This window comes from Petromyzon marinus, chromosome 3, assembly GCF_048934315.1.
Source record: "Petromyzon marinus isolate PM22_M1 ecotype Great Lakes invasive population chromosome 3, UKy_Petmar_22M1.pri1.0, whole genome shotgun sequence".
Taxonomy (NCBI): Eukaryota; Metazoa; Chordata; class Hyperoartia; order Petromyzontiformes; family Petromyzontidae; genus Petromyzon; species Petromyzon marinus.
In genome coordinates this window covers 22756772-22780702 of record NC_133669.1, presented here as the reverse complement: position 1 = coordinate 22780702, position 23931 = coordinate 22756772, and the positions used below count along the sequence as shown (strand labels likewise).

The window sequence follows — 23931 nt, the reverse complement described above, 5'->3', positions numbered from 1 at the left end:
ACATAGGTTGAGGAGCTAGAACTAATTATAGCTGGTGGTCGAGACCAACTATGGCGTGGGCAGCCAAAGAAAGGAACCCACCCTCTTTGTATAGCTACCACAGAGATAATCCCATTTGCAGGAGCCAGATAGATGGTTCCATCGCAAGACAATGATATATGACAACAGTCTCGGAGGTAGAAAATTAATAGATCACGACGTTTCAATCGCAACACAAGCGATCGTCATCAGGCGGGACAACCACAGCAAGAAACAACTTCAGCAGAAAAAACTTCAGCAGTTTTTTCTTGCTGTTTGTCCCACCTGATGACGATTGCTTGTGTTGCGATCGAAACGTCGTGATTGATTATTTTTCTACCTACGTGACTTCACCGAAAGAACCAAAGAGTATGGATTCCTGCAGTCACGAAAGCTTCAAATCAAGATTGATATGACAACAGATTATGGAGGAAGGACTTAATATAGTAGTGGATATGTGATATGTTATGCATGATGATGACGACGCAATTGAATGAAGAACAATACAAATTTCATAAATTACAAAATCCACTATTCTATTCACTTTGTTTTATTTAATATATAGAGTGCTCCCAAAAATGGTAAACATTTAGTTCACACCGAATAGCCATCAAGTTTCTACACGTATTTGAATAAAAGGGAGGCCGAGTCGGGCGAGATACGATTTTAATAAAACTTTATTTAAAAACAATACCCCTGTGTACTGTACAGCATATGACACATACGTTAGTGTAAACAAATAATTGGTGATGCGTCTGTGTTGGCGGTGTTGCCTTAGCATAATAATAAAGAAAACCTCAGCAAAATTGTTCATAATACAGACTTTAAAAATATATATAATAGATGACGTTTCAACTCTAATGTATTGCATTATATCTTTGTGTTATGCGTGTAATATTTGTGTTTTTATTTAAATAGTGTTTTCGCAGAATACTATACTCATCATAGTTTTGGTTCGAGATTAACCAGCATACCCTGTTCTAAAACGGTGAAACACATGAAGAAAACAAAAACGTATTTGAACAGAAATTGGGCCTTAAATATAGAAGAACAAAAACTGTTCATAGACATGCAATTACATTTTTAAAAAAACTTCATATTAGCATCAATTAAAATACATTACCATTTAAAATATCATACAGCTTTGACATGTATTTACATTTAACGTGACATCGGTAAATATATGTAAAGCAACTTGGGTTTTTGTCTCACAAGCCACGTGATTGATGCTGGAATGAGGAAATGTGCTACGTTGCAAGGCATGGGTTTTTCTCATCTTTATTTTTAAGTGTCCTTCCTTCTTCCTGTGTCTTTGTCCTCTTGCACAGCTAACAAATACAATTGAAAATAACAGTAAATACGCATATCACTGACATTACATGTATCTATTGCATGGTAACATCCTTGGATTAAAAAGTTGCAAGATTTGAATTGTCCGTTGGTTATTTGCACCGCTTTTTATCGTAGCAAAAGAAAGTTTCATCTGCTTGCATCATCCTGTTTTTGTTAGCTGTGCACACAATGTGCCATTGTCTAGGTCATCCTGTAAAAAAATATAATCAGCATTACATTCAATACTTACAATTTTAAGGATGATGACAACAAGGGGAAATGATGCCAAAAACATGAGGATTATTATAACCACCAACAAAATTTCTTCAGATTTTATGGTGCCATCTGGAAACAATTCTGAAACATAAAATATATACGATGCAAACATGAGAATGCAACACGAGACTACGCGATTTATGTATTTGTATGAAATTCACCATGTGGACATTTATACGTGAGGTAATGCGATAAAAAATAATGCTATGTTTCCACAACCATTGGGAAGCAGCTCTAAGCCATGCTGGGCGATTCCAAGAAAGGTCTAACCACGCTGATTTATTGTCCCAACAGAGCTGCAAGGCTCCGTGGACATAGACTTATCCGAGGCTGGGAGGAAGTGATGATTAATTTTGTAACAAGCCTGAGCATACAGTTGGTTAAGGTTATGCCATCCCAAGTTGGGTGGAGTGGTGGTGCTTTGGTTTGTGATGTCACGACCGTTTTCGAGCATGGCCCCCGCATCTAAGCCACGCAGCCTGCATAAGCAAGCGACACGCAGGCTGGGTTGGTGCGGGCTTGATTCAGTCAGGCGACCATGAAAATCTGAGATGAGTTCACTTTGCCCAGTGCAAGAATCAGGCCAGCTCACTTCTCAGTGGTTGTGGAAATGTGGCCCACGTCATTGTAAAAGAGCTTTTTTTCTAATGCATATTCTTACATTTTGCTACAGTGTGCAGATCAAAATTCTGTATGTCAGACAAATGTCTAAAATACTGAAATATGACTAAAACAGTTTTTATTTACATCTGGCATTCATTAAGATTTTGACGTGTGGTCTTACTTCTGAGTAGGTCTTTGTGGAATTTCCCACGCAAGTCTGTAACGTTGTTGCCCATTCTCGTTGTTGAGCTTGTTTGTTCTGTAATTGCAAGCATAACAATTTGACAGTAATTTTTCCAAATAAACAGTGTTGACTGGAGCAACATGAACATTATAGTGTTCATATTAACATAAGCACATAGTGAGAACAGACAGCAAATGAAAATCCTAAATGAATTCAGCCATTGCTATGTACGTGAAATTTATGCATGCCACTAACAACTGTCTGTGTATATTCTTGGTACTTTTGGTAAAGTCTGTGTATAGTTTTTTTTATTTCCTGTAAATAATAATTTGAATAATAAACTATATGGAGGTTTCAAATTCTCTGCTGGTGTAATTTTTCAGGTCTATTTAAATGTGTGATTTGTCTTATGTAACTTTAAGATTTCAGTCATCAAAAACAATAAAACTAATGCCCAGACATTCTGAAATATAAAAAAACAAATATGTACGGAAAAGGGGCATGTAATTTTAATGGAGAAAAAAAACTGTTTTGCATTTAAATAATCGATGTTTTACCTGGTGTCACCAAAGAGTTGACTGATGTAATTGGTGTGTGTGTCTGGTCGTTGACTGCACTTGCAACAACAAAACTTATCTCTGAGAAGAAAAAGGGAAAACAAATTCACGAACACCAAATTGCAACCGACAAGACAAACAAACTGGACATACACAGGGTATATGATGAACACTTCTCTTCCGGTCAGCTGTCACAAATGTGGGGTGATAGGGGTAGCCGAGGTCAAACAAAAACACAATACAAAACGTATGCAAATTAAGTTAAAGCAATATATTTGTTATTCCCCTACGCAGCATGAGTGTGAAAAGAAAACAAATGTCGTCTGTGTTTATCATTAATTAACCTGTTTGGGCACATTATTAACGTGTGCGGGCAAAGAGTCCCTGAATCAAAATGAGAGAGTAGCAGGTAATTATTGAAGTCAATACTGTGCATTAGTAGTATTAATATTGCTATGAAGAACGGCCAATTTGTGCTTGTGTGTTCGACTGTATCATAATTCATTTTCTTCGTTATGGCTGATGTAGATGCAGAGCAACAATTACAGTTTCACATTCAGGTGGTCTAGCCAGACAACTGGGTCAGGAGCAGCGGAGTGTATCGCTGTGATGTCTCCTTCGTATTTGTGGATCGGGCATTGCATCGTTATGTGTCCTATGGTCTGTTCTGGATGACCACAGTCGCACACTGGAGACATTTAGTGTATCCATTTGTGCGTCAGGTATCTGCATATGTCATTTGTTGTGCGGATGTGGTTTAGTAGGGTGGAACATGAGCTTCGTGGAAGATCAAGCCCAGCGATCTTCTGCGTTGGGTGAGTTATTTTGAACTCCACTCAGCTCTCCAAGATTCATCGGGGTTGAACTCGCATCTTTGAAGTGGCTGAGCCAGATAATTGTGTTAGCCAATTGTAATAATTGCCTGAGCCGATAATCTGGCTTATTCTGCAGCCATATATCACTGGATGATGTCTGCACAACATGCCGGACCTGTGACGATGAGCTGCACCTCGTGACGAACCACGTGCCGTGAGCGCATGGGCAGGGCTTCACAGCGGTACGTGCCCGAGTCGGATCGTCTCGCCCGGCCGAGATGCAGCGTGGAGCGGCCCCGGATGGAGGCCCTCTGGCCCGGTTCACCACGGCCCGTGCCGTTCGCGTGCGTCTCGCTGTTCAGGTATGCAACCAGCTTTTTCTGAGGCGGCGCCCTTCCCTATGAAATCAACACGAAATCATCATCATATCGGTCGATTATTATTAAGGCTACGATATATACGTAGTAATTTTTTGGTAAATTTCACGACAAATGTAATTTATAAAAAATGTCACAGAATATGGAATGGGTTACCCTCCTCTGCTGAATACCGCATTTTTTAAAGGAAATGAAGGAAGCGCCCAATCCGATGTGTTTGCACAGCTATATCACATTCCACAGGTCTTTATTCAAATTCACGATTTCCATCACCACCGTGACCTTCTCTGTGCCAAAAATTGTCAGCTTAAGCATTAGACCCCTGGGCGGGTGCCATTGACTGGCGTCAGCACATTCACCGCTTGTTTGCAGAGGTTAGAATCCAGCAGGTTAATGCCTGGGGTGTATAAACTTAATTGATAACTGATTTATTTCTAACTGCTGTTTGTGTTCAGTTTGTTATCCAGTTTTTGTGTGAAAGAAGTTCAACATACATACATCCGAACCATAAACTGCGTATGCCATTTGCTGCACATTGGGTCCAGATTGGCCACATTTGAAAAAAATCACCAATAAATTACTAAACAGGGCTACACATTATTGCCCCCTACATTGTACCACACGGAAACAGCTACCACTTAAGATGGGATGTGGCGTAAGCTATGTATTTTGAACTTAGCCAACCATGCTCATCGGAGGAGTGGGGGAAGGACAGCAAACCAAAAACAAAAAGCAGTTTTCAAGAAGTGAGTTTTCAATCCCGATTTCAACGGTGCTTTGAGTTGCTGAGGAATATAAGGACCCTATTGATGAGTGATGAATGTCTCCCCACGCTGGGATCAATGCCTCCCCATACCTTGTACCAGTAGAGGTATCTGAGAGGCCCGGTGGAGTCGGAGCCACACTCCAACACGGCGAGTTGCCCCTCCGTCACCGACACGGTCCTGGTGCTGCCGCTTGCTCGCCCCACGCCAGCCGGACTCCCGTGGACTGTGCTGCCCATTGCCGCTGGTACTGCGCAATGCATCAGCACTGCCACTGCGCACAATCAGCATGCAATATTTTATTTTATCAATGCAACTGGGTAGGAGAATGAGCAGGATGAGACATGCAGTGCAAACAATGGGCAAGGAGACGAATATCCTTCGTTTACCCAGTAAATCCTCACCGAGACTCAAGACTAATTTCAAGATGGTCCTGCTGCATATGGAAGTTTGGCCAATACCGGTTAGATAGGTGTTTGGCATGCGAGGGGAAATCGGAGTAGGCAGGCGAAACCCATGCATGTGATGGGGTAACACTCAAAACTCTGCACAGATAGATGCAAGAATCCTATTATACCATCATTTCCGGGTAATATGATAGCCTAACAGGTTGACAACACTAGGCATTGCCAGTCTTATGTACACATACTAAGCAGACTTAAGGCGGCTTAGCTTCCTATATGTCATGAGATTGGTCACAATTCATGGTGATTTGCATGTAGGCAAACAATACAGAACAAATATTTTATTGTTTTAGATTTTTATTATTTTATTGTTTCCCTTCTACGTGACTTTACCGAAAGAACCACGAATATGAATCCCTGCAGTCACGAAAGCTTTAAATCAAAATTTAACACAGAACAAGACAACTAGCACGAAATGAGATGTAATAAAGGAGTAACACATTGCAGGCAAGTCAGACTTTGCATATTATACAGACACATTAATCAAATAACGGGAGTTGGGAGTGAACGTGCCTATTGCAGGGTATCCGCTACATGAGAGGCAGTAGCCAAGGAATGTCATCCCACGTAAAGGTATTCGATCAATTGGCACTATTTTACGTTTAAATTTCGATTAAATAATCAATGATTTTCCTCAACTGTGGTGAATGGGGTTGCCGGGGTCATTGTGAACCAATTATATACAACATAGAAGGTATGAAAAGATTTAAGGACGTATAAGTAGATTTAGAGACCTTCATCCAACAGTAGCTAGATCATGACTGCGTGGGCTCTCTGATGATGAAGTGCACGATTCTATTGTGAACCTAAGAATCGATGTATCTATCGATTCCTCTACTGATGTATCCACACACGTGCACAAACCTGTTTGCATATATATGCAAGGCCTTTTGCTTTCCACCAAAGCGTTTTTCAGCATTCTGTCATTATACTTGGCATACATGGCATTTGTCTCCGCTGGCTTTACATCTGGTTCTAGATGAAAAACTAATTCATTCATTCGCTCCTCTACGGTTATTTGAAATGTGGGTGAAATCATGGACAGCTCAACCATAGACACAAATGGTCGGCGAGGTGAACACATTCAGAATTAAATTTTGATTTAAAGCTTTCGTTACTGCAGTGATTCATAATCTTGGTTCTTTCGGTAAAGTCACGTTGAAGGGAAACAATTAAATAATAAAATATATATTAGAAGAATATACATTCAGAATTATATGTGATCGCTAACAATGCCGCACTCGATCTCAATGTGAACATGCATTTATGCATTGAAACTCATCCAACCATCCCAGCAATCATCGCAATTCGCTTTTTTTAATTGCGGTGAAATGCGGACAGCAGTTACGATGCACAGTCATAACGTATTGTTGTACGCGTATATATCCCATTGGTCACTCCACCAGGATGAGGGGTCAACCCCACTCCATGCGAGTCCATGAAGGTTTACTTTACCATGCTTTCCACTGCTGGTCAGTGTGGCTCGATGACGATGGGGAGCATAGATGAGGAGGCATAGCATTAAAAGTACTGTACAGCAATGGATTTTTTCTGTTGCTGCACTGTGTCCATTGCTGCCCACAACGTGGCCCCCATAGCCTCTATAACGCCTGTCACACGTGGTGGGGTCGCGAGGGGTGATGCTGGTAAAATTGAAACATTGGCAAACTATTCTTGGTTCTTTCGGTAAAGTCACGTAGAAGGGAAATAATAAAATAATACAAATAAAACAATATGATTTCCCTTCTACGTGACTTTACCGAAAGAACCAAGAATATGAGAATCCCTGCAGTCGCGAAAGCTTTGAATCGAAAAATATGCAAACTACTTAAAAAAAAACACGATATTAACTTATCGAACAATAACGTTAACATGAATACAGTACAGAACTTTATTTACACGGTCATATACCATTTTATTTTTCAATAGGTATGAAAATGTTCCTCTTACCTCTATAGATACACGCATAAGCTTGGTGCTTGTAAAACATGTTTCGTCGTCGTTACCCAGAGGCAGTGTCTCAGTAGCAGTGATGGAACATTTAAGTTCGGCACAAACTTATTTTGAGGGAGAAGAAATGTTCACACGTGTACACCTCCAGAATATATACCGAGCGTGTAGGTACGTCACTTTGGAGACGTATATTCTTCCTTTACGTGCTATATACACACACACAGTACTTTGAATGTTACCAGTCAGGTTTGCATTTCCGCGATTTAAAAATAAACCAGCTTTTGTAATGTTGGAAAATCTATTTTCTTCGACAGCTTCCGTAAGTTGAAAACATCCAGAACAATGTGGGTAATTTGGTTATATAGGCTGCTGGTATATATACTGTATATAGGTACCATTCTTCAAGAGCGCCATTATTTATTCAATAGTTTACAACTGATATAACAGCAATGCATCACATAGGTAGTAGGGGTACATGCATTTTAGAATAAAAGTTTGTTATACGAATAAACTGTCTTTGATTTGAGTATAGTGTGTACGGTATTGTATGTGTACATCCATCGGGAAAGAGACAACATATTGTGTAATTGATTAATTTTAATTGATGAATCCATTGGTACATGTGTTGAGTGGTGAATGACGACTCGAAGGCAGATTCCAGGTAAATGGCTTGCGCCGGTTTAATAACACAAGGAAGTAACAACTCTACCGGAGGTAGGTGTCCCTACACTCGGTCCTTCACGCGGACCTCGGGCTCTATCCAATGACTGCTAGCCTTGGCTATCTCACTCGAGTCGGGGAACGGGGGATCAGCAAACACCGTCCGGTCGCGAGCAGGAGAGACCTCCTTCAGACCCTCACCATCCTCGGGCTCCCACAACGACCCCGCTTCAGTCACCGGGGGTCCCCTTTAAGTAGCTCCCTGACGTGACGTCATCGCGCCTCACAGCGCGCATGACGTCACGTCGTCATAGTACTCCTCTAAACGTGTCCTACTGATGCCATCGTCATAATGTTGGCATTTGCAGAATTTAGTATGATGTTACAAGTTCCAGAAATTGCAATCACATAGACAGGATGCTGATTAAGATGTACGAATTTTTGGTAATGCAAATGATAAATTACTAGGATAAAAGGTACAGGTAGCAATCTGTAATTCCAAAGGACTACAATTGCATTCAATTCGAACACAATCGTTAATTGGAAATACATTTAAATTAGTAAATTGGCCTGTTTCCACATGAAATTAAATACTGTACTTGTTCGTCCATCAGCCTCTGGGCTTTGCAGACTTAACATTTTCCAGCAGACTTTGTCTAAACAACAAACCTCTCCACTGGTTTTGATCTCGAATGCTTTTGTCCGTGCGTAATTTTTCAATACTGACCATCGTGAAGTAAAGGGGGCCCTTTGCGGGGTTACATTTTCACTGCAACAAAAATTCACACGCTGGATTGCTGAGCACGAGAAACTTAACTGCACGGCAAAATGTTGAGTCAACCAGACCGCAACGGGCTCGTGCAAAGATCCTGGGAAAACGTTAATCACAGAGTGGGAGCTGTGGGGAGTGCTAAATCAAACGGAGGGTGGGTGGCACGTTTGACTTTAGCTCGCAGCCACACAGACCCGTTCCACACCACCCGTTGCGCCAGACAAAGAAATACCAAAGAGCTGAAGGGCGGTGGGTGACATGTGAATGCCCGTTGGTGCTCCGACAGGGAACTCGGCAGGGCATGGTACAGCCTATTTCAGCTGGAAAGGGCAGCCGTGGGGCTGGAGGGTTGTGCATGGTTAATTTACGTTTAAATCAGAGACCACTTTGCATTTAGTGACCGTGTATCCTGTTTCCGAGGATATCCTCCTCATGAAGTTCCCTTATACTGTATAAAAAAAAAACATTCAGTGTATTAAAATATATATTTAAAGGTCAAGCGGCATCACCACCACCGTCGTTTTACTGGCATTCATCTGGCTACTGCAGATGCCACGAGTTGAGCAATGGATGGACACAGAAGATGGAACCATCTCCTTGTTTATGTATTTTATGCTTTGCGGTGCTCGCTGGTGAAACACAGGACACCATAGCAACGCTTTGTTATTTTTTCGCCGCTTCGTTTCCTCTCCGTCATTTATTTAATGGGATCTGTGCCACACAACACCGATCCATTATGGGAGCATAGAGAAATGTAGCACGGCCAACCGAGTATGCGTTGTGTGTCGTTTCGGGTTATCTCGCCGAGAGCAGAAATGCGGGAGACAAAGTCACAAACGTGTCCTCGATGATTAATTACTGAGAGAAGGGGAAGGCTTTTACAGCTGCTGCATATGTTTGCTGAGCTAAAATCGTCGCTTTAATGGGCACCAACTGTATGACCCGACAGAAACACGTGTTTTTTCACTTAGTTCAATCCCATTACACTGAGTTAGCAATGCACCGGCGTTATCCAGTCTGTATATAATCGATATATTTGACACGTATAGGCTTTCGCGACTAGTATTCTGAGTCTATTGAAGTTCTGGTCAGATCGGGTAACTAAATTGTAAAATGTTGTGGATTGCTCTCCAAAACACCCTTGTGTGCTGAAGTTATATTAAAAAAAGAATTAGGGTCCGTTGTTCACGTGACACTTTTATTTATTTGGCTGTGTCGAATGGAGGAGGGTACACGACACACATTGGAATTTTATTCTTGCGACCTGACCGAAAAATGCATTTTGAAAAGTCGGTTAATTATTTAACGGGGTGTCAATGCCACATACGTAGGAATGTGTTATCTCTTCTTCAAATGTATCAGTAAACAAACTCCCTAACACTTGTATTATTACAGTAAATACTGATCCCATGGGTCAGAAGCGGTAAGTTATCAACTTAGGTACATAACAGTTATCAGTTTATTTACATGATTGCTAACATCCGGCAGCCAAAGAAGGAACATGCCTTAAGAGGAAGTTAAAATTCTGATATGGAGCGATTCAATCAGCTTGTGTGTAGGAGGATCTTTATGGAGTGTTGAATCGCGGGATCGTGATTTGTGAGGTAGTCGTGGCTACTAGGTGAAGGAGGCCTTGACCCATGAGCGGATAGACCACGACATGATGACATTGACGATCATATTGGGCTTGCCCATGTATTCTATTCTTGCATCTGCCAATATATTCAGGAGCTTAATGCCAATGTTGAGATCTACTAGCCACGAGAGGGCTTCAGGAGAGAGTTCGTTTAGTCTTTTTACTCCCCCGTTCGGTGAAAGAGGGCACTTACTACAGTGGGGTACTACATGGGGTCAATAGTTTGGGGTTTCATGGCCACACTGGCACTGCTGTGGCTTGTCTTTGTTACATTGCATTTGTGGCTTTATTTTGGTGATTTCGAAAACGTTTTTTTGGTTTGGCCATGTTTGTTTGTTGTAGTACGGAGTTAGACTGATGGCCTTAATCTAAGTTGTCTTGTGGTTGTTGTTGTTTGACTTGCATCCCACTGGGATTTTTGCACACAGCGTTGGTGTACGGTGCTTTTTCAGGAATATTTTGCTGTTTCTTCCTGGATTTTCTGTTTGCACAGTCACATAGTCATTTGAAGATGTTTTCTTGTTCATGTTTTTGTTTTTTTGTTTGTTGCGGTTGCACCCGATTTTAAGAGCCCAATGGCTTAACAGCGCTATACCAAATACATGAAACTGAAACTTTAACGCCCCATTAATGCAGGAGATGCGCGCACTTGAATTTTCTGATGCGCTCGATGGGTTACGCCAGCGTTTTCAAGGAGGAGCAATGTTTAAAAAAAAAATCCAGAGGGAGATGTTTGCGATGTCTGGGTCTCGAAAAGGTGCGCTTGTTTTCTCTGCGCGTGAGCCGCTGCTGTTCCAGCTCCGATTGACGCTGACATTCGAGTTCGTCTTCCCACGTTTCGAGAGCGCCCTCTAGCCGGGCTGAGCCGCAACACGTGTGGGCGTCCCGTCGCACGCAGGCATCGAGGCCCCTCCCCGTCCCGCCAAGACGAGGAAGATCGTGTTTTATTCAGCGTTGAGACTGATGATGCGGGCGAGTTGTGGAGCATAAAGCGGGAGGTGGGGTTGGTTGCCGAGGGGGGGGGGGGGGGGGTAGAGTGAGGTGAGAAGGAGGAGGAGGGAGGGAGGGAAGGAGGGAAGGGAACCTGAAGAGAACAGCGGACGGGACAGAGAGGGATCGTCGCACAACTCGGGAGCCCCCTAAAAGCCAGCGAGTATTGAGGTGTCGTGGTTTAACACGGCCAACGTAACTTACGCGAGCTGCAGTGTGGGGAGGGGGGGTGTGGTGTGGTGTGGGTACACAATCACCTGGCCTCTCCTCCTCCCCCCCCCTCTTGCGTTAAGTTTCACTTGTTTTTCCCTACTCACTCGGGCAGAGGAGCCGGGTGGTGGTGGTGGTGGGTGGGGGAAGGCCAGGAGGGAAGGAGGAAGCAGTTGCGCTCCCTGTTGTGTTGTTGGTGGTGGTGGTGGCGCGTGTCGACCCCATTCGAGGTGTTTTACCCATCGATCGGTGGTGGAGAGACACGACGAGAGGGGTGGCGTGGGTAGGGCGGAGAAGGTAGGGAGACGGAGGTTCAGAAAAGAAGATCGCTTCACGGCTGGTGCTTGCAGCTGCTGTCATTGTTGAGGGAGGAGACGTCGTCGCCGTTTCATTGAGGTGAGTGAGCGCGTGGAATATTTCATTGGGGAGTATAATGATGGCTCACGACTGGCTACATCGCAGGAGCAAGTCTTTAATCGTCCAGCAGTGAATTAACCATGGCTCGGTGATGATGTTGACGACGGTGATGATGTATCGTCGGAGTGGATAGCTGCATCGGAGGCTCGTGAGGGATGACGGCTTGGAAAAGGGGCATCATCCAGCAGTGGATTGACCACGGCTATCGTGGTGGTAGTGGTGGTGGTGATGATGTGTTTCATTGTCCGTGTGGCTACGTTTGTTAACGTGTCACTGTGTTGTGAATGCGGCTCCTGGGGTGACGATGTTTGCGCTGATTGATGGGGGGTAGGGCTTTGCCTCTCCTGTTGCACGACAGTACTTGTAGTACTGTACTGCAGTGCTTTCCCCGTGTACTGTAGTTTGTAAAAAATGAAGTAAAAAAGGTATATTAATTGAAAGCCAAACGAAAGCGCAGTGTGAATGTGCTGTTGTGTTTAAACTTTGGTAAAAGTTGACAGCGCAGAGGATTAACTCGTACTGTACCAGTGGGGGTCCAGATGTCTTGTGACCCCCCCCCCCCAATTTAATTGACCCCGATGTATTTTTTCCTTTGCATATTTATTTACGTTTTAAATACACTTTAACGTTTTAGATAATTAAATGGGGGTTACAAGATATCTGGACCAGCCTGTAGTAGTAGCCGGTGCTGCTGCTGTGAGGGCATCATCATCCGAGTGGGGAGAAGGGCTAGAAGTCAGCAGTGGAGAGAGAATGGCATGCGATGGAAGATGATACTTTTTCGTGATTTTTTTTCTACCCACGGAGTTTTGTGGTCCCATTCTGATGGGTAATACATATTTCTGGTGTGTTCCAAAAATAAACAATATTGGGGGCCCTATTATAGCGATGTATTATCGTTATGGCTATTGTTTTGATTTTTATACAGCAATTGTTGTTGCCATTGAGGCTGGGAGTAGTTTCAAGTGTGGAGACGCTTGAATGTGACATCACACAATGACGTGTGGTCATCTCATTTAGGCAAATAACATTACTGATCTCCAATCTCACGTTAATACTTCCCACAAATGATGTTTTCTTTCTTTTCAAGTGCCCTCAATTACAATGCCATTGATTTCGTCGATCCACTGCATGGGTGAGGGCCTCCCTCCATCCCCCCCACGCCGTGCCAGTCGTGGATGTTTTTTGACCATACTTCACCACTGTGGTCGGTGCGCGTTAGCGATGGAATTTACACAATACTGTACCCAAACAATGATGGATTGTGTACGTACAATATTATAAACGCACTACTGTATTAAATAATAATTATTTCAGTTTTGGCCACCTTGGTCATGAAGGTCGTTTGGTCATTTCAGTTGATCTAGTTATGTATGGAAGAGCTGGCCATTTGGTACAGTTACCACCAGCCTTCATGGGCTGTAACTAAAGACAGAAAAACATTTTTCCCTTTCCCAAACTTAGACGGAAGGGGAATTAACCCAATTTACCCACGCCTTGATCTAGTGACTGAGTGTCTTGTGTTTACATCAATGTATACGTGCTAATTGCTTTGGCTTATCATCACCCTCATCCTCAAAGTTACTTTTTTTAAAGTCTCCTGCCCTCCAGGACACATGCTAATGTAATCCCCAGCTATGATCCCGGGTGACCCCGAGTCTCTGATGGCTAAAGGGGCAGCATTAGACATCAAAGGGGGGCCCGTGATACGTGATAGCTGGAGAAGAGAAAACACAATGTTGAGTTTATTTTTTATGTTATCCAGAACAAGCTGTAGTACTTCTCAACGACTGTGCACTCTGTGGACACATTCTGTTGTAATCAATGGGATACGTAAATACCAGTGCAATAATTAACGCCGGCGTTGCGTATTGAAGCAATCATAGTTATTCTGCATTAATAGATGAGTTATACAAACTTTAATTATACACAGTAATTACTCAAATGTGTTGGCCGAGTATACACTATTTAACATTTTACCGCTTCATTTCCTATAAATAGTTTAGTAAAAAAAACGAATGTGAAATAATTGTTCAGCGAGTCATAAGAAGTGATGATTCAACTGATACATTTCTATCGTTATGGGAGGTTGCTTTTCCCACTGGAGCACTTATGTTACTGTCGAGTACGTATGCCGAGTACGTATGCTAAAAACAAACCGCGTTTATTACCACTGCCTTCATAACATAAATATATATTTGAGTCGGTTAACGTTTCAGTCAATGGACCTATTTCAGAGCAGCTTAAGGATGGCCCTTGCCCATAACCTTTGCCTATTGTGTACGTCTACTGCAATGTTAATAACAAACGTAACCTGCTCCCACCCTGATTTGTGCTTGTAAAACACTGCAAAACCAGTTCCTTATATAAGGTTACGCAAACATCACATTTCCACCAAAGAAACCAATTAAGCACTGCCATTACCTTTACAATGTGCCTGCATATGTGTGTGTGTGTATAAAATATTTAACTCCAAATTGCAAACACAGGAAGACATATGCAATTCAAAGCACCATTGTACTCCCCCACTGTGCAACTCTTGAGCCTTAGAACAGGACATCCCAGTTTAGAGGAGTCGTGTTACAGGCTGGATTGGGAATTCGTGCATTAATGTCTATGCACACCCCACCTTGTAAAGTTTTTTTTTATTTTGTACATACTGGCAACCTATTTCCCCAGGGTTTAATGCGTTGGGTGGAGTTAAGGCATGCGTGAAGATCTAGCCCACTGCTGCCAATCTCTGACCAAAGTTAATAGCATCGCTTTACAGTTGCGTGGCAAAAATCGAGGGTGGGTGGCTGTAAGCTTTTTTTCCCACCTCAACCACCGTCGTGCACAACATATTCCAGTTGCATGGCGAGTACAGTTCCGTAAGGTTGTGGTGGGGTAGCCGTGTTGCAGTGGTTAGCTCACTAGGCGCGATGAAACGAGTGACCTCGGCTTGACTCTTATGCATGGCTAACATCAGCGGCGAGTGCGATTTAAACTGGTCCTGCCACCCCCGCCCTGTCACGAACCTGGACTGACCAGCACGGTCAAGTATGGTCAAGAAACCCCCATGACCGACACGGTGTGGGAAGGCTACCATCCATCAGTGTATAGGGCAGTCCAGATGTATTGTGACTCCCCCCAATTTATTGACCCCTGACGGTTTTTCCCTCTGCATATTCATTTCTATTTTAAAGAAACCGTAATTAAATAAAAGACGTTTTACAGACTTAAATGGGGGGTCACGACATCTGAACCACCCTGTAAAGTATTGACAAAAAGGTTGTAAATTATTATTCTATGTTATGCCAAGTTGATTTGAAGTAACTGGTTTGACCTTTAAAACCAATGTCATAATTCAAAAACACCTGCTTTCGTCACCTCACACCAACAACTGTAAGTTGAACCCTCTTTTGTTGATGTCAGATGTCTTATCAAGATACACACTTTTTTGGAACTTGGTGGTGAAGACACAGTGGTGTGAGCCATTTTGCATAGTTGTGCTGCTGTGTAAATGACGCATGCATAATTGATGACCGTTGTTTCTAAACAAAGGACTAAATGGATAACTTCATGACGTTTAGATATAGGTATCTAGGTGAGTCATACATGCCGAGACATTAAGCCAATGCCTCACTCTCACAGCATTGAATATTTAAAAAAAAAACGCGGGCTCTTTAAAAAACAGCTCCGCTCTTTGAGGCTGGTGTAATATAAAGCAAGCGAGGGAAAGAGAGAGCCAGGGGTAAGGGCGACCGATCGTGCAGTCTATGTTCAGTAATTGCCATGGCTTGCCAAGGGCGTCTGTTTACCCACACGTCCCGGTTGATGCGGGGGGATTGGGCGTCTCAGCTGGGTAAGGATTGTTCGCAGGGTGCCTGCTTTCATAGGCCCTTGTGCGGCTGCGGGAGTTTTAAGAGGTAATGTGGACAAAAAAAGTTGGAAAGACATGCACGCTCTGTTTCTTCCACCAGTGCAATGTGGTTTCTGGCTGATTAATTCAAACGCTGTCACTTTTCTTTAAAGAACTGTGTTTTTCAATTAAGCCTGCGTTGTACTGATTTGCTTTTTTGCGTGAGGATGTGTGGTGTGATTGAAGAGTAGTGTGATTGCAGAGTATACCGGCTTGAAAAAAAACATCCAGTTTGAATTAATCTGTTTTAAAGGCATCAACATTTAATACAATGCATCGTGACCTTTTGCGAACATTGGGCAAAGATACAAGCGAAAAGGCAGGGCCCAGAAGGGACTGTTTATGTTTGGGCTGTGTCAAACTAAAGTTGGCTCGAACTGGAATGACAGTAAGTGGCAGGAAACTGGTGGCTGGCTGATAATGCTCGGTTTGTGCCCTGCCTACAGATATTTCCTGACTATCAGAGAGCCTGTCCAAACAACCTGAATTATTCTCAAAGTCTCAGCGTTTTTTTTCTGGCTGCACACACACACACGAACGTGCACATATCATAAAACCGAAGGGGGAGGGAGACTGACTCGACCTGTTGACATGATTTGTGCATTCTCTACAACCCAGAGTCCCTTAAAAAACACAAAAACAAGTATCTTGTCAAATTCATCTTCTGTGCTGCAAAAACCCTTAGCTGTTTTGCACAAGCAAAGTATTTTTAAAACTCATTGACGTGTCAGATAATTTCTGTGAAGTCTTATGTTTGTTGCTTGCCTTTATTTTTCTTTGCCACGAGCCAACTCTTAAGGAAGCAGGACAAAATAGACTCGTAAAGTAAAACTCCCTTTTAATTTGCCTCTACAGATTTGAAATGTTTTTCTGTCTTACCGATTTTTCTTTCTTTCTGGATACTTCAGTTTCCTCCCCATGGAACAAATCTATTGAGTGGGAATTGCTCAAACATTTCAAGCAGGATTCTCCTGAAAAAGATCACTGCCCTATATTAATATTCACTTGAGACTTTCCTGGGTAAATAAATAGTTACTGTTACGTTAACTTATTATTATTCTTTTATGAACTAGCTCTGGTAAAACTCTTATACCTTGTTTTGCAACAGTCTTGCTTAGGCTGAAAAAAAGCAGTAACAAATGATACTTTTTTTTAAAAAAACTTTCAGCGGTAAATATTTCCATATCGCCTCTGGTGCAAGACCACATTAAATTCTTGGCTATTCATAACGTAAGCTTTGGTGATGCTGTGGTTTGATATTACAGAAAATGACTCCCTGATCTGAAACCGTCATGCCAGGCAGGATTTAACAAAGTACTTGCTAATTATAAATGTCTCTCAACGATCTCGTGGTCTCGTTTCTGTGTTTAGAATCTGACATTGGCCGAGCCCGTGTTTTTACGTCTGACTGCAGAACAGCTGTCGTAAATTTCTTGATACCATTCCCAATAAGAGCAGCAAAGACCAGTGTGACAGTGACCTCTATGCTATTTTTGGATCACGCTTTGCATACGGTGAAACGCAGGTTCGGCAAACCCGACTTATACAGTGAGTAGTTTGGGCATACATAAATGTTTGATGTTGCACTTTTGGCAGCTTTAGTTTGCTTTTGCATATTTTCCAGCCCACCATCGTTAATCCAGAGTGGATGAGTCAGCGCATACCTCGCCAAGTGCTAACCAGAGTGCCCACAGCCGTCCGTCCCAACTGTTGCCAGTGGTGAATGTGGTGGTGCGGGTGTTTTCGAGGTTCAGTGTGAGCCAGCCTGGCACTTGCAATGAGGTGTGCCTTACATTCCATCAAAGCTGTCAAGCCAGTGGTTCCACCTGGCCGATTTGATTGTTTCATTCAGTCTTCAAAGGTAGTCTATAAATTAAAGCTAACCACCGGAGTATATTTGCGTTTTGCCCTGGCTATACAAACGATGTGTAAACCTATGCGTTCATAAAAAAACTCGTAAAAACTAATTGCGGTGAGATTAATTCGAGCAGTGATGTCCCTTTTTCCCCCCATGGGCGTGTTGTTAAAACTGTACGAGGTCTTTGCGCGCTTGTGCATGGTGTGGTGTTGTAACCAAGGTGATCTCATCCTCGAAACCGAACCTCGTCATGGGGACACCGTAATGCGAGACGCCCTCGCAACGACTGCGGAAAGCGACTGGCGCTCGCCGTTTCACCTGCCTTCTGTGTCAACGCGCGCATTGAACAACGGGCGCCCTACTCGGGGGTGGGGGTTGGTGGGGAGCGAGACGCGCACAATGTCGCCACTGTGCCGTCGGTCCCCACTCCTGGGCACACGCACACGAATAGTGGGACTCCTGCAGCGGGTACAACAGTAAACAAAACACAAGACGCTTTTTTATTTTAATTGGGCTGGCTCATTTGGTCGGTCCAGGCACGATCTATTTTCGGATGTACTCTTATATCCGAGTCTATTTTTCCACTCGTTCAGTTTTATCGCATGAAGCAGTGGCACATACGTAATACACATTTACATACACATCCCCACCTCTACCCAGAGAGGAGCATGTGTGTTTGCCGGCGTGCGTAGATTCCAGGTAACATCGGGAGGCTCTTGCTGCGTTTGAGCTGCTCAGGGTTTCTCTGCCACGTTTGCTGCGTCGGTAACCGGATGCTGATGCCCATGCCTCCTCTGTTCTCTTCTATCCCCTGCGCCTTCCCACGTGCAGCCGTAGCTCTGCGGCAGCGTCACATGCGTCCTGGTCGCCCTCCCGCCAACAACGCCAGCGCCATCATGTACGGGGAGATGGAGACGCGTCCGACCTGGGGAGCAGGCCCTCTACTGCTACTCACTGCCGACACGCAGGACGAGGGAGAGAGCGACAGTGCCATCGACACCATGGGCAGTTCGGAGGCCGCGGCGCCCGAGGACGCGAGGAACAGCAGCATGTTCCTGCCCGACGGGCGCAAGAAGTGAGCACCTGGGTTTGCGGTCTCTACCTCCGTAATCTCTCTGGCTTTCGCCCGGGCCCTAGCGACTAACTAGGCGGGAGTTTCGAGATGGTAGCGTAGAGCAATGCCAAGAAAATGTCTGTACTTTGTACTAGTTTAGCTTCATTTAAATTATTTTTTCACAACACCATGCCTGCCACCAAATAATCTGGAATGCTCCAGATGTCGTCGGATCCCAACAGCTTTGTGGCATTGACACAAGATAGTGCTTTCACGTGTGACCAACATGCGTAACGGGCGCTATAGACTGTGGGACTACGTTGCTATGCTCAAGCGTCTATGCTGTTCACATTCAACTCGCACTGACTAGCGTGGTTAAGTAGGGTCAAATAACCCCCATGACCCGCACGCCAATGGGAGGCCCTCATCCAGCAGTGGATTGACAAAATGGTTGTTGTACATAAACATGTACGGTATAGAAACAAGTAAAGCAGAGCATAATTTTATAATTAAAGGCAACGGTCATTGAGGTATAGTTTCCATTAACATAAAAACTTGATGATTGCTCGTGCGTGTCATAACTGGTGTAACATGTTCATCTACCAACCAATGGTAAATGTAAAAAAAAGTATGCAAACATGCATTATTTCCTTTGTTGTATTTTATTGCTTGTTTTTTTGTTTGTTGCGGTTGCACCCGATTCAAGAGTCGAATGGCTCACATAAATGAAACTGAAACTGAATCTAGTAAAGGCCAAACACAACAACAACAACAAGCTCGATATAGCACGAGTGAAAACAGCAACAATAAACCCGTTCCACTTATTTGGACTTTATCCAATGGCTAAGGCCTCTCTGTGCACACGCCCAGGATAAATATACAGTTGGTTGCTCCATGTCATTTTAATGGGACTGAGTCACGCTGTCACACATTTGTGAAAACGAATGCTTAAAATATCCAGACGTCCTATCACTTCAAACTAATAGTATGAGCCAACCAGTCACTTAAAAAGCTTCCTTCTCAAGATGATTATTGGGATATTTATCCTAGAGATGACAGTGCATAGGATTAATAGGATATGTGTTTTCTCTCTGAGCAGATGTAGGAAAATGTCCAAGTTATATCAGCTGGCCTCTTCAATATATATTTCTTACAACATGAGTTCCATTCCGTGCTTCTATTGGTATACATTATTCAGACAGCTGACAACAATGTTATTTTTAAAAGCAAGGGCAAGGTTTCAAATAAGATGCTGATTGTTGGTGTGATCCCTCCAGCTGGTAGTTGTCCCTCGTTATTATCTTTTACAAAAGCAGCTGCATGCTTAAGACCGTTGGGGGTGTGTGTGCGTGCTGTATATGCAAGCTTTTTAGGGCGTCTATTATATTGGTTGGGCCAGGAACGACATTATTTTGCAGGGAAAATATCTACAGCTTACTTGTTAGCCTTATCAGTTGGGCTGATGTGGATGCCATTGGGGTCGTGAGATTGGCTCTTGAAACGGCTGGAAAAGGTGGACCCGATTGTGGGTGATGTGATTCAGGTGCCCAAACATGTTTTAGGCGATTGTTTCTCAAGTAAAGTACAACAGTGCATGGTGGCTGGCCACACCCTACCTGCTAAAGGCACAATTCGTTTCAAATGCCATCTCAACCTCCTGTCATTGTGCCTTGTGTTGTGCAATAGACCCTTGACGCAACGTACCTGTGGTGCATCATTGGTCTCATGTGGATAACCAGAGTGGTACAGTTAAGTTTCGTAATCTCTGCATGACAATTCCACCAACCCATTTGGTGGAAGCATTTTAACTCTGCGTGCAGACAACTGATTTTACGGATGCAATGCTTAGTCGAATAGAATAATTTCTGAGTCTTCTAGAGAAGCGTCGGATCAATGCTCCACTTTGAAGTCTCAAGAAGAAACTTAATGGCGGTGCTTTAAGCAGAAGCTTCAGAGGTTCCACATGGAATAGTCTTGTAAGGAAGCCGCGTACACAATCTTTATAACAGGAGCTTGAATGATGGATTTCATAGGGAAATATGAGTATAACTTAGAGAAGCCTCAGAGGATTTACATTGAAGAGTTTCGTTAGGAAGCCACAGTGATGAATATAATGCAGAAGTTTAAAGCCTTTGGAAAGGGCTCTACATTGAGAACCCTCATGCACGTCTCATCCATAAGCTTCATAGAGGATCCACGTTGCAGAGTTTCATACGGAAACCTCATCATCCATACGAGGAGCTTCATAGAGAAGCCTCAATGATGACTCGACTGAAGTATAGCATAGCTTAGAAGAGGGCTCGCACATCGAGAAACGTCGTGTATGTCTCGCACAGAAGCGTCTTGGAGCCAGCCAGAGTAAATGAGTCGGTGTGAGCGTGTCATCGAAGCTGGATTGGCGGGGGGGGGGGGGACTGTGCTTTCACACCTAGATTAAATGTTTCCAGCTGTGTACGGTTCATCTCACATTCACCCCCCCTTCTCGCTTAACGCTAGGATCTTGTAGAGAGGGGGGGGGGGGGCGCTGTTCCGACGCCACTTGGCTGAGCTTGAGCAGGTGTGCACGATTGTGTTTTTCTTTTCCCTGGTGGCTTTCACGCTTGCCCTGATTTATTTACAGAAGATGCCCCTACCCAGCTGGCTGCCTGGCTGGCTGCCTGCGCACATATATTTGTAACAAGAACAACAAAAAAGACGAACGCATATTTACCTTTCAGAGATTTCATTACATCGGACGTATACATATTTTCGTTCGAGAAAACATGCGATTTAAAAAGAAAAACTCTTTGAAAAAAAAAGACATGGGACGAATATGTATTTCACTTTTGCTTATTTTTTGTTATTATTTTCAGAGAGATAACGCCATACAGTACTTTCACCCAGTTCGCACTTTTGCCGCCGGCACATGCATTCCGATTGGGTTTTTGCGGTGCGGTGGCTTGGGATTGCATGAGCTCTTGATCTCTCCCTGCGCTCTGTATCCCTTTTTGCAGTAGCACACGCGAGTGTGTCAGCCCCCCCTCCCCAACCAGTTGAGAGATTTTAGCCCCCTTGGGGTTTTCCTTGAAATTCGTTCCTCGGAATTTTACATCAGTGCTGCTGCAACTTGCCCATGAATGGTGCTGCTGCACCTCACGGTTTGGCAAAGGATTAGCGGGTTTAACATGAATGGCCACCCGTCATCGTCACTGTCATTGCCGACCATGGTCAATCCACTGTTGGATGAAGGTCTCCCCCCTCGCCGATCATGCCGAGATGCTGTGTCGGTCATTGGGGTGCTTTGACCATACTTCACCGTGCTGGCTCGGTTTGCATCGGTGAAGGATAGACCCGGAACGGGTTCATATATCGCTCTCCACTGCAGTGAATTCTCCCCTGCTTGGGTTTATAGCACCGTGTTTGCGCCAACCACGAATGCCACTGCTCAACCCCACAGTTATTGTTGTAAAAAGACGAAACACTTAGCAGTGCCAATGCGAGCACTGCTTATAATGGCTTGCGCAACATCCGAGGTGTGATTTCATTTTAAAGTTGTTGGTAGTTTTATTGGGATCATGCATCGTGTTTTTTGGAGAAGCTCAGCTCCCACATTGGGGAAGTGTTTTGTGTTTTCAAATTTCATCATTGTGGGTAGTTTTTAGAGTTGACATTTGGACAGTAGTCTGCTGTGATAAGTCGTGTCATTGAGTCTTTAATGTTCTCTTTAGAGCAATACAGTGTACTTTGGCTGAGTGATGAACACTGCCATTAGATCTAACCCACCTGTCTTCTTACAGCCTAATTTAAACACAGTTTTAAAACCAGTACATCTGAGCCCTTTCAACAGTAATTGACATCCTTATGTAATGGATGAGCAACCTGTGACACAATCTATTGCGCAGTAACGATGCCATCAGTAACGATGAAATCGCTGCAAGTGTGTACCAAACTAGCCAAGTTGTTTTAAACGTAAGTCAATCAGGTTCCATACACGTGTGCATAAGCGCTTTAGAAAGCATTCCAAACAAATCCAAACATTACTGAGGATTTTAGATTAGCATTTAAGTCCTTAATTGTTAACAGACATTGCAAAGCAAGGGGATTTCCCCAATTGTACTGAATGCTCCTCCTCCTATTCCCTTGATACAGTATCCGTTTGTATCAAGTCACCGTTCATTCTATTTCACCAGTTGAGAAATCGAAAGACAAAGGATCGTCTCGCCTACAAGAGTAACCCGAGTCAACAAATATTACGAAAGCCAAAAAAAACCCCGAAATTACATGATCTACAGCAAATGCAACTTGTTATAAGAAATTCTGTAAGTTGTTTGGTGGAGTTTAAAGCTAAACATGAATACTCCCGCATTTATTTAGACGTTAAAGGGTGAAGTTACACACACGTGGATTAAATCGTACTCAACTTGTAAACTAAAAACTTTTTTTTATTTTACCAGGTAAGACCCACGGAGCTGTATAGCTCTTTTTCAGAAGCGATCTGGCCACAAATGATAGCTCAACGAAGTGGCTTATCACGTGGAAATTTATCGCAGCCAAATACTCTAAATGCGTGCTGATTCTAAATGTGGGGGTAAAAACCGGAGGACCCGGAGAAGAATCCACGCGATCGCAGGGAGAATATGCAAACTCCAAATATATAGGCATCGTTAGGGTCAGGATTGAACCCCCGTACTCCTGTATCCAGGCAAGGGAGTTTACATCTCACCAGCGTGGCGCCCTGGCTATCAATTGTTGATGGTAATTTCCCACCCCATGTTCACCTGAGACTGTTCCTGGTCTTTTGAGCTCTCACCTGGTTAAACAAAATATACTTGAACCCTCTGATTTATTCTCTTCTAATTTGAATGTGCAGTCGTGCGCATGATTACCTACATGTCAATGTGAATTAGGTTGCCTGTTACTGGAAGGAAGGAATTTGTGAGCCTTTTTAATGAGTTATTCACAGCGAAAGGTAAAACAATTGCTTGTGCTTCTGACTAGGATACCCCAGCATTTTTCCCATCCCATACTTCTCCCCCCGCTCATTAGCGCGCTCCTCCTCCCAGGTAGTCATGCGCTGTCAATGAAAAAAGTTCGCCTTCTCATTGGCATTT

The 23931-nt window shown here is 43.5% G+C and overlaps 2 protein-coding genes across 3 annotated transcripts in view; one reads left to right on the top strand and one right to left on the bottom strand.

Moving 5' to 3' along the window:
• Positions 1-677: 677 nt before the first annotated feature.
• LOC116957383 (uncharacterized) lies at positions 678-9455 on the bottom strand. Its single transcript, XM_032979505.2, has 7 exons — positions 7341-9455; positions 5019-5200; positions 3961-4183; positions 2971-3051; positions 2411-2488; positions 1601-1707; positions 678-1346 (listed from the first exon to the last, which is right to left on the bottom strand). Exons 1-7 carry the CDS (start codon positions 7378-7380, stop codon positions 1266-1268), a joined length of 792 nt encoding a protein of 263 aa, XP_032835396.2. The 5' UTR covers positions 7381-9455; the 3' UTR covers positions 678-1265.
• A 2014-nt stretch (positions 9456-11469) lies between these two features.
• LOC116957370 (rab11 family-interacting protein 4-like) overlaps positions 11470-23931 on the top strand; it is a 34656-nt gene continuing 22194 nt past the window's right edge. The window contains exons 1-3 of one of the 2 annotated variants that reach the window (XM_032979494.2): positions 11470-12007; positions 17301-17353; positions 18619-18862. In XM_032979494.2, coding sequence (XP_032835385.2) covers positions 18642-18862 — 221 coding nt within the window. In that variant the 5' untranslated portion in view covers positions 11470-12007; positions 17301-17353; positions 18619-18641. The remainder of the gene's footprint in view (positions 12008-17300; positions 17354-18618; positions 18863-23931) is intronic. The other variant, XM_032979486.2, reaches the window with a different exon arrangement.